The 9,707-nt window shown below is 37.5% G+C and overlaps 1 protein-coding gene across 3 annotated transcripts; it reads right to left on the bottom strand.

Moving 5' to 3' along the window:
* Nucleotides 1–2,752: 2,752 nt before the first annotated feature.
* Nucleotides 2,753–9,393, bottom strand: LOC103936037 (lysine-specific demethylase JMJ706). 3 transcript variants are annotated; one of them, XM_018644723.2, is made up of 11 exons: nt 8,940–9,393; nt 7,874–8,258; nt 7,168–7,324; nt 6,869–7,088; nt 6,219–6,272; nt 6,059–6,138; nt 5,662–5,939; nt 5,172–5,567; nt 4,572–4,990; nt 4,102–4,386; nt 2,753–3,579 (listed from the first exon to the last, which is right to left on the bottom strand). In XM_018644723.2, exons 1-11 carry the CDS (start codon nt 8,940–8,942, stop codon nt 3,532–3,534), a joined length of 2,325 nt encoding a protein of 774 aa, XP_018500239.2. In that variant the 5' UTR covers nt 8,943–9,393; the 3' UTR covers nt 2,753–3,531. The 3 variants fall into 3 exon arrangements, with proteins under 3 accessions (XP_018500239.2, XP_048429484.1, XP_048429485.1); XM_048573527.1 differs by having other exon boundaries at nt 4,102–4,380; XM_048573528.1 differs by lacking the exons at nt 6,059–6,138; nt 6,219–6,272; nt 6,869–7,088.
* Nucleotides 9,394–9,707: the final 314 nt, after the last annotated feature.

The raw sequence follows: 9,707 nt of genomic DNA, 5'->3' as shown, positions 1-9,707 counted from the left end.
ACCAACTCGGAAGCTCCGACTCGGATGAGTTTGCTCGGATGTGATCCCGACCGAGTTACGATGTTTTGAAGGTTGTGGGAGTATCCGCACAACTCTCTGGAGTCCCTAGGCTAAGTTTGGAGTGAAGACAATGTTGAGAAGCACGGTTTCAAGGAGTCGAGTTTTAGGCCAAGACTTGCGAGGCTTTTTCATGCCATTTTCCATCCATTTTTTGAGCTTTTGAAAGGTATAATCTTGTTCTTCTCAAGAGCTTCATTTCCATATAAAGTTGGTCAAAAATGGTTGAGAAATGAAGAAGTTATATGAGTTTGGAAATTTTCCAGAAACCGGCCACTTTTTCTAGAATCTAGCGAAATCAAACAGCACCAAACGGTGAGGATCACCTGAGAAGACGAAGAATATTCCATCAAAGTTGACAGAATATTCTAACGGCATCAGGTATAAGCGTTAGGTTATGTTACTATTTAACGGAATATTCCGTCAACTTTGATGGAGTATTCCCTGTCTTCTGTCAATTTATGCCAGACACATGGCCGCGCATGTGGCCCTGGGTTAGGGGGGCGTGAGGGCGCGTCCAGCCTCCGGCCGGCGAGTGGTTGACATGTACGGGTTCATGACTTCGAGTAGAACATTTTCGTATATTCAAACCTTCCATTTGAGCAAGCTATGGGGAGTTTTTTTTCTAACTTTTTCATATATTTGTTAATTAAGTAATTATTATTAGTTGTTTCGCATATAGGGGAGACTTATCCTGAGGACGTACGAGGACAAGTGAGGCTAGAGGGCTACGATCCATCAACATGTCAATGAGTAGGCATTTTGTTTTCGTGTATATATATATAAACTTTATAGTTTCCGCAAATGCTTTTAAATTGATTTATGCATATTATGCCATGATTTATGAAATTTTAAAATGTTGTTATGTGGTTGAGAGTTATATATTTTCATGGCATATCCATATACATATTACTTGCTTATTAATGTTGTATTGTGGTTAAATGCTAAATAATCCTACAGGATGCGCAAGTAAGTTCAGGTAAGTTTATATTGTTGATTGGAATTATTGAATCATTATGGCATGCATATATTCATGTAGTTCGCTCATCATCGTTGCACCCCGGTGTTAGTGATCGCCTCGAGCCAAGGCCAGTCCTTCACGTGTATGTTCACCTCTCGCACCGCACGCTCGTCTTGGATCCAAGTAGGTGCCAATCATGTCGTATAGGTCGCATCAAGCGACTCCGACTCGTAGGTGACCCCGATTATCGCCAGTCTTCACGTGATCGTAGCACTAGAGCGTATATTATTACACCCAGTCCTATCGTACAAGTCGCATTAGGCGACTCCGACTCATGTGCTAGCATATATTGATAAGCATTAGGGCCAGTCGTACAGGTCGCACTAGGCAACTCCGACTTGCGTGCTAGTATAGATTAATTGAACACCTGATTTTATTTATATTGTTGTTGAGATATTGTGATGTGGCATACTACCTGATTTACTGTTGATTTCACATTTGATTACATACCTATACGTAGTATGTTTTCTGGAAACTATACATGTTTTACAGCGAGGGGTTAGTATGTTCAAAAAATAAAAGGATTTTATAAATTTTTATTTTTGTGCCCACTCACCCTTTTTTTTTTCGCCCCTCCAGGTCCTAGATAGCCGACCTACTCTATGGCACACGAGGATCACCCGACGATTATGACATATCTCTATTTAATGTAGGAACTGTTTCTAGTTGTGTACTAAGTACTTTTCTAGTTTCGACTGCACTATTTGTCATCTATGCTCTGAACATTTGTATTCTATGGGTTCTAACCACTAATGCGCACTCACTTTAGTAGTTTAAATAAGTTCTAGTTTTGGTTTTAATTTATCCACCTTTTTTACATCATTCACACTTTGGTTACGTCACCTTCGGGTGACGACCAGCATGCCTCGACTCCGGTCGGGATGTGTAAAAATCTAAAGGTAAAAAAAAAAAAAAAAAAAAAAAAAAAAAAAATCGAACAGTCCAAATTTAAATCCAACGGCTAAAGCAATTAAAAAAATTATTTTATGTGTTTCATATTCTTTCGTAGTGTTCCACGAATTTCATAGTGTTGATTTAGTTTTTTCAATATTTATGGGAATCTAAATATTTTTAGGTTAAAATGTTCATAAAATTAAAATAGGATAGTCTACACAATTTATTTATTTATTTATTTTTAAAAGTTACTTTAAGAAAGAAATTATCCTAAATTCATTCTTTAATAATCTCGGGCTAAATATTTAACCCAGAAGGGTTGGAGGAGAAAAACTACTTTTGAGTTAAAACCTAAATTTTTTGAGCTAAAAATTTTAGGTTTTAACCCAAAGGTTGGAAATGATCTTAATATAGATAATATCACATGTATTAAAAAAAGCATCACTTCACCATGCAAATATCATGACCGGAATTGTTCTTTCTCTTTTCCATCATATCAAGACTATATATAAAAAGATCTATTTAATTTTGGAATCGCGTAATCATTCATATGTATGATGAACAAATCAACATATATGATACAAGTAACATACTTATGGTGAACCATCAATTTGTTTAATTCATATAAATAACTTAACGAGCTCCAAATCGATTGCTCTTTTTCTAAATTAGATCTTTGGATGATGAAAAAGAAATCCGAATACAATGTTTGAACTATAAAATAATATCACATCGTCCCATATCAATATCAATGGGCAGAAGATTAGACAAGAAGCCAAATAAAATGACAACGCATTTCTCTGCATTTTATTCATGTACTCAAAGGTTTACAAGGACCCATTGCAACAAATAAGAATAAAGAACCTGTAAAAAGGAAGCAGCAAACCAACTAACATGTTCAAGAATTACCAACTAGCTACTTACTGGATTAACAATTGTAAGAAAGAAAGTAAAAAAAAACAAATAAATTTACATGGAAATTCACAAATAACCCAATCTCTACTAGTTTGCAGGAAGAAAGGTTCTCCTGCCAAAGATGGTAAAAATACCCCGGCCCGAGAACCTCAAGAATCACCAACAATGCAGACTGCCCCAATTTGAGGGCCTGCACAAAAAATGTAAATCTTTATCCTAGGTTAATTTTTTCATCACTGCTCCCACAAATCAATCTTCTTTAGCTTTACCTGTGTTGTTAGAACCCCGTTAGAGAAATTCAAGTTAGCGAGGTCACGTTCTATGATGCCGCTGCTGCTCTCTCTACAGGGCTGGCCAACCAGATAGTCGGCACTTCCTACTGTGATCTAAATATCTTTAATTTAACCTGCTGCTCTCTGACCCTAGGAACGATGGGGCTTTGACTTTAAGGCGCTTTGCCCCAATCTCCACTGGGGTTGGTTGCCTTCAGCTCGTTCCCAGTTCAACCTCGTATCCATCCTTTCTGTGGTGTTCTCACTGTTGTCTAGCTGAATCTTCACTGTTCTCACTCCTTTGTAATTACTAGTTGCAATAAATTTAGCATTTGGTTCACCAGGGCTGCAATAATCTAATGGCACCAACGATCACCCGCATCTTCTGTCAGGTTGCAGTTTCCTCAATCGTTTAAAACCCTGTTTTTTGCAAATACAACTCAGACAGCAGCAAAATATATACAAGCAGAATAAAAAAATAACCAACTAAATGATTTAAGGCCTGTATCTGGACATTAATAAATATAAATAAAAGTGATAAATGCAACAAGACGGGGATGCCCAGATTTTTCAAATTCCATTGCTTCAAAGAAATAATTAAATAGTTGCTCATCAGAACCCATGCACAGGTGGATTTCCCCTTTCTGGGTCCATTACAGGTATTTGATGAATAACATTTTCACTTCCAATTTCAACATCTCTCCAATTGATAAGTGCAATATTTTATTAAATTTATAAGCATGTCACTGATAAATAATGGAAAATATAGAGAAATCCAAAAAAAAATACACACACACACACACACACTACAGATAAAATCTTCAATTTCTAAATTAAGTGATGGACAAATGATCTATCAATGAAAACCACACACAGATATAGCAAAATCATTATAAAAAATCACACGCATCAGAAACTAAAGTACAGGGGGCTTCAGTATACCTTGTTTTCCGAATGATTTGATGACAAGACATCATTTACACTTCTTTTGTCCACCACCTTCAATGATGAACGGCGCTTAACCCTAAAGATCTCTGAATCAGAATCGTCACTTCCTTGATCAACAACATGCCTAACCTCTGATCCGTTTAGATTCCCTGGACGCACACTAGAGTATTCATCAAAAGATAGAGAGGATTGAGAAGACTCATATGCACCACGCACCAACTCTTCAAAACGCCTTTTAGAACTTAGAGTCCCTTTGTAAGAGTTAGCATTTCCCTGTACCTGCCAGGAAACATATGAACGCAACATTACACTTTAGTTAATCCAATAATTACGCTTCAATTCATTGAAATTTTAATAAGAAAAATTGTCCTACACCCCCTGCAGAACAAACTAAAGTAGTGAATCAACATTGTGCATTAGAATACAGAAGGCAGACACATTTAGTGAAATGAACAATGTCTCACATAATTGGGTGCAGATAAGCTCTCCCGAGGCTCTAAAAGGGAACAAAGAGTTGATGCGGCACATGAAAGGGAACCTTCTGACACTGCCGGACTTGAATAATCTGCATCAGATCTCAACATGGGCTGGCCATGAGAACCAGCTTCTGGCTCTTGTGACCGATACCAAGTTCTACCAGTAAGTTCAGGGTTCAACTCAAATTTTATCTCACAATAGGGAGAGTATCCTTTGTCTTCAGCACTCAGGGATAAATTTAATGGATAAGAATACAAGTCATCTCCACTTTCCACTAGCCCCCTTATCGCCTCCAGCATACTATCGTCCTTTTCAAATTTTCTGGCTGCAGCTTCCAGTTCTGTTATTTCCTCCCTTAAAAAGAGAGTAGGATTGCTCCCACATGAGAAGTCAAGAGACCTTACATCTGCAATGGGAAACAAGATCATAATAAGCAACCACTGGACATTTTTAAGTCAATGGAGATGTTTTACTATCCGTATATATTTTAAACTAGGTGCGGTACAATCGAGTACAATCATTATCATAACAGGTCTGAGGTCTGTAGTTAGAGTTCATCAAAATTATTCACATAATAGTAAACATACCATGGCGCAGGCAGACAGGATGCATGTAACAAGTGCAATTAATGTAAGCTACATAGCAATCGCGCTTGCATAGGCTGCATAGAACAGTTCCATAGGAGTTTGGCAAAATAGCAGTGCATGCCCCTGACTTCATTAAAGACCAACGAGCACAATGCTGAAAGCGCATCAATCTCACAAAAGACAACTTAATTCTATTATGGGAGACCAAATCAGCAGATGAACAGTCTGAATCTTCCAGTTCTAAACTTGTGTGTAGAAGCATCGCTTCTTTACACAGAAGTTCTTCATGAGGAAGCAGAGGCATCTTGTTAAGCAGCGCATAACGTTGGCTAGCAATAGCACCTAAAGGGAACCAATCACCAATTGCAAAGTTGACTGCCTCGCCACAGTTGAAACCTATACTTCCATTAGAAAAAGGCATTAAATTAATGTCTGAGAAGCAAGCAAAACAACATGGACAAATAGGGCAAAAGTCAAATATAAAGCCTACCATGACTGAATCCAGCATGGTATGCTCTGGGGAAAGTAATAACAAATTCTCCTGGCTTTTGCACAGCCTTGTAGACAGGGACATCATGCTCCAACAAAATATTTGGAGGAAACAATGTTGTTTTCCCCAATAGGACATCAACTGCTCCATCTTCTCCATCAGTTGATATGATATCATGCGTGTACACATGCTCCCTAACAACCTTTTCAAATTGCAGAGCAGCTTTACCTGGAATGCCATACCAGGTTTTGGATGCGCCGCAATGATGATAATTAATACTGCCATGTGACATAAAAATAAAATAAAATAAAATATTGATAATAACTCTCAGAATAACAAAGGGCAGACACTGTTGCCTTCACTGGGATTAAATAGTGATATATACAGTGGCTTATACCTGTACAAATAATGATCCTCCACATGCCAAGCAAACATACTAAACAGCATTCCAATGTATAGCATGGGATCCGTTACACCCTATTATAAAACCAACATAAGTAACAGAGGGATACAGCCTATAGATAATGCAAACAGGTGAACTGAACTAGTTTTGGTACCGGAATTGCAATTTCTAGAAGACGCAAAATGGACTTGGGTAACCTTGAAAGATTCTGAAATGACAAAGGGGGTATCAGTTGATGTGCATGCCACCACATACAGTGAACCAAACAGAATATTATTCTTAAGAATTTATGCAAACCAATGATTACAAATCAAAGGTCGTATATATGGTTTAACTGTAAGAGAAAAGAGGTCAAAAACAGAGAAATACAAGAGAAGAGCACAAGTCATGTAATTCAAGATAAAATAAATTTCTTGTGATCATGCTAATTAATCTGTACAAAAAAAAAAAAAAAAAAAAAAAAAAAGAACAAGAGAGCATTATTAGCACCAAATTTCTCTAACCCATCTATTTGAACAAGGTGAAACCCTCTTTCTCATAAAATAACATCCCTAATGGCATCTTTGCAACAGTACTCTTAGTCTATGGTCTTTAAAATTTTCCACTACATCCTTGTTCCTTCTTGGTTTTCTACAGTTAGGGTTAGTTTTGGCCGTGCGTGGTGTACTAATCTAACATGTGCCTTCGCGTGTATCCTGTATAACTGAGGTGCCAGTTTTAGAAAGTGAACATCAACTGCCTACGTAAATATATCAGTCACCTACTGAACAGTTAAACAGAGATAAAGAATGGCAGAATCAACACCTTTAAATTCCACTTGCTATTTCCAAGAGGATCACTGCAAGAAGATGAAAAGGCACTACCATCTACATCACAAGCATACTCAACAGTTTCTGTCTTTCCACAAGAAATTTCTTGCCAAAATTCTTTTTCCAAGTACGTGGCGGGAAGGGAACCAGTACTATAATATCTACGAGCAAAAACCTTGTTCGCCATTTTCTCGAAATCACGGAATGTATAATTTCTGTAACATTAAACTCACTCAAAAACCTGAAGATTTGATGAAGTAATACTTTATATTTGTAATTAGAAGAAGCTCTCACCTTCCGCTCATGAAAAAGGTGACCTTGTCATCATTGTCCCACTCTGCAAGACGAAGAGGTTGTACTCTAGTTGTGAACTTGAATCCTGCTTTCTCCCTCATTAATACAACCCCAGCTGGAGTAGAAGTACTCAAGGGAGAAACAATCTTGCATATACCTGAATATATCATTGCAGGTTAGAATGGGAAGAGTTGGTCAATACACCACCCCAAATTTATCGGATGTCTATGAAGGGACTCCATTATGTGGGAAAAAAATGATCAAGATATTTCGCCAGAAAATACCATCTTACATGAAACAGGGAAGAGAAATATACATTTATTCAGTATCATATAATGACAAAGAGACCTGATGTATATACTCAATATGTGTATGTGCGTACTTCAAGAGCATTTATGATATCACATATCTGTTTAATTTCAATGTAGGTCAAAAAAAGGAGGCTCTAATTCAAATGCCGGAAACAGGGGAAAAAAACAGAGCGATTATATTGGAAAATAAAATACTTTGTATAAACGGCAGAACAATTGGTTCTTGTGGAAATTTCAACACTAAAACACAGACATTGAAAGGACGAAAAGAAACCAAATCTCCAAACTGAAAACAATCAAGTGATAGTGCTTTTAGATGTATTGCCAGAGGGGTGACGTAATAGCTCTCCTAACCCAACCAACAACTGAGTGAAGAAAATTTGTAATCTCCTTACCATATTTTGAAGCTTCTGGAGCTATCTTCTGTAAATAAACCAAAGGATCCTCAAACTCCTCCATTGCTGGATAGTAGACAGGGCATTCGGGAATTTTCTCAGTCCACTCTAGGTCACTTGTTTCGAACTTATCCACCCTACGCTTTGGAAAAACATCTTTTTCATGTGAAGCACCAGTGAAGAGAGAAACTGAGTTGGCACCTCCCTGTAATCTAAGACCACAGGATACAGAAGATTCTAAAGCATCGCCTCCACTTCGAGCCATTGTATTAATGAGATTTACAGGCTCGGTAGAAGTTTGCGGTCTCATTCGCTGAAGCCTTGTACGCTTCAGAATTTCTAATCCAGTTTTGGCCTCTTTGGACAAACAAACCCTTCCTTCCACCTGTTAACCAAAGGGCTAGGTCATGTACTTGAATAATTAAAGGAAATGTGAAATGCAAAATGAAATTCAGTTCAGGCATGTATCATTTGTGCAAATTTGTCAAACGGACTCGACATGTGAGCAGATCAAAGACAAGAAAATCAGCAGGAAAGAAACAAAAGTGCATCCCAAACACCGTGGTGACCTCCGATACACCTACTTTATTTAACACTACTCTTTCCTAAAAGTCGATAACTAAAATATGTTGAACAGACAGCCAAATAAAAGTTCAACACAAAATCACGTTCATTAGTTATTCAGTAGTAACATGCAGTCAAATTAATGAACATCATCACCCAAACCCCACAAAAAGTTAACAAAAATCTAAAATAATTATATATACACACACACACACACACACACACTCTCGAAATAGCAACTTTTACATAACGCATAACTACCAGCAGAACTGAAAATATTATAAAATTCTATATACAAAAAACAATGAAAATTTCCTCAAAAAATGAACACGTAAATGCATTCCAGCAATTCATTCCATCACGAATTCCACAAATGCCAAACAAATTTTTCTTCTTCTTTTTTTTGGCTGAAAAAAAACAATTTTTACAGATGTAAATGATTCCGGAATAAAGAGAGCAATGTACGAGATCTGAAATCACAAATTAAACCAGCAAAACGCACCATCTCATTCCGTAGTCTCTTTTTGTACGCCTGCGTCTTTGTTCACAGCAACACACAAGGGATAAAACCACAACCGCAGAAACCGAATCCGAATCAGAGAACCGAAACCCTAGATCACGATCCCAGCCACGGCAGACCAAAAGCAAGCCTACAGCGAGAACCAGGCCATCCACATTCCCGCCAAACGTCCGAAACGGCACCGTCTCTGGCCGGAATCAGAGATCCGAAGCCTTCGAGCCACCGAGTCAACGAAAATAATACAAAAAAAAGGTTGAAGGAAGTCAAGGAGAGAGGAGGAGACAACGAGTTTCCGTCGGAGGACGGATGCTATTCGCCGGAGACAAAGCGGTTACACGGCGACGAAAGAAGTTTCCCGGCCAATGGAGGGAAAGAGGATTAGTGAAAGGAAAGAGAAGAGAAGAGAGAGAATGGGAACGACAAAAGAAACCGAAAAAGGTCCTCGAGAAGGATAACATATAGTTTATAACCGTAACGCTTTAATTATTAACGAAAAAATATTAACGCTTTAATTGCCTTAAATATATTAAATTTAATTTACCGAGTCTCGCCCGTTCCCACTAGGAAATTGAATTGGTTCAGGAAAATAGAACGATAAAAATGAAGAAAAAAAATAAAAGGATTAAGTATCTAAAAATTTTTAATTTTTTAATTTAAGTTGGTCTCAATTTTTTTTAAACATTTTAAATAAGTACCTAACATATTGAAAATATCACATTCGTTAAGTTCCAGTTAAGTTTTCAAACATAG

The sequence above is a fragment of a genome, unplaced genomic scaffold (genome assembly GCF_019419815.1).
Source record: "Pyrus x bretschneideri cultivar Hongxiangsu unplaced genomic scaffold, Pyrus_bretschneideri_v1 Contig69, whole genome shotgun sequence".
Classification (NCBI taxonomy): domain Eukaryota; kingdom Viridiplantae; phylum Streptophyta; class Magnoliopsida; order Rosales; family Rosaceae; genus Pyrus; species Pyrus x bretschneideri.
This window is presented reverse-complemented; position numbering and strand designations above follow the sequence as displayed.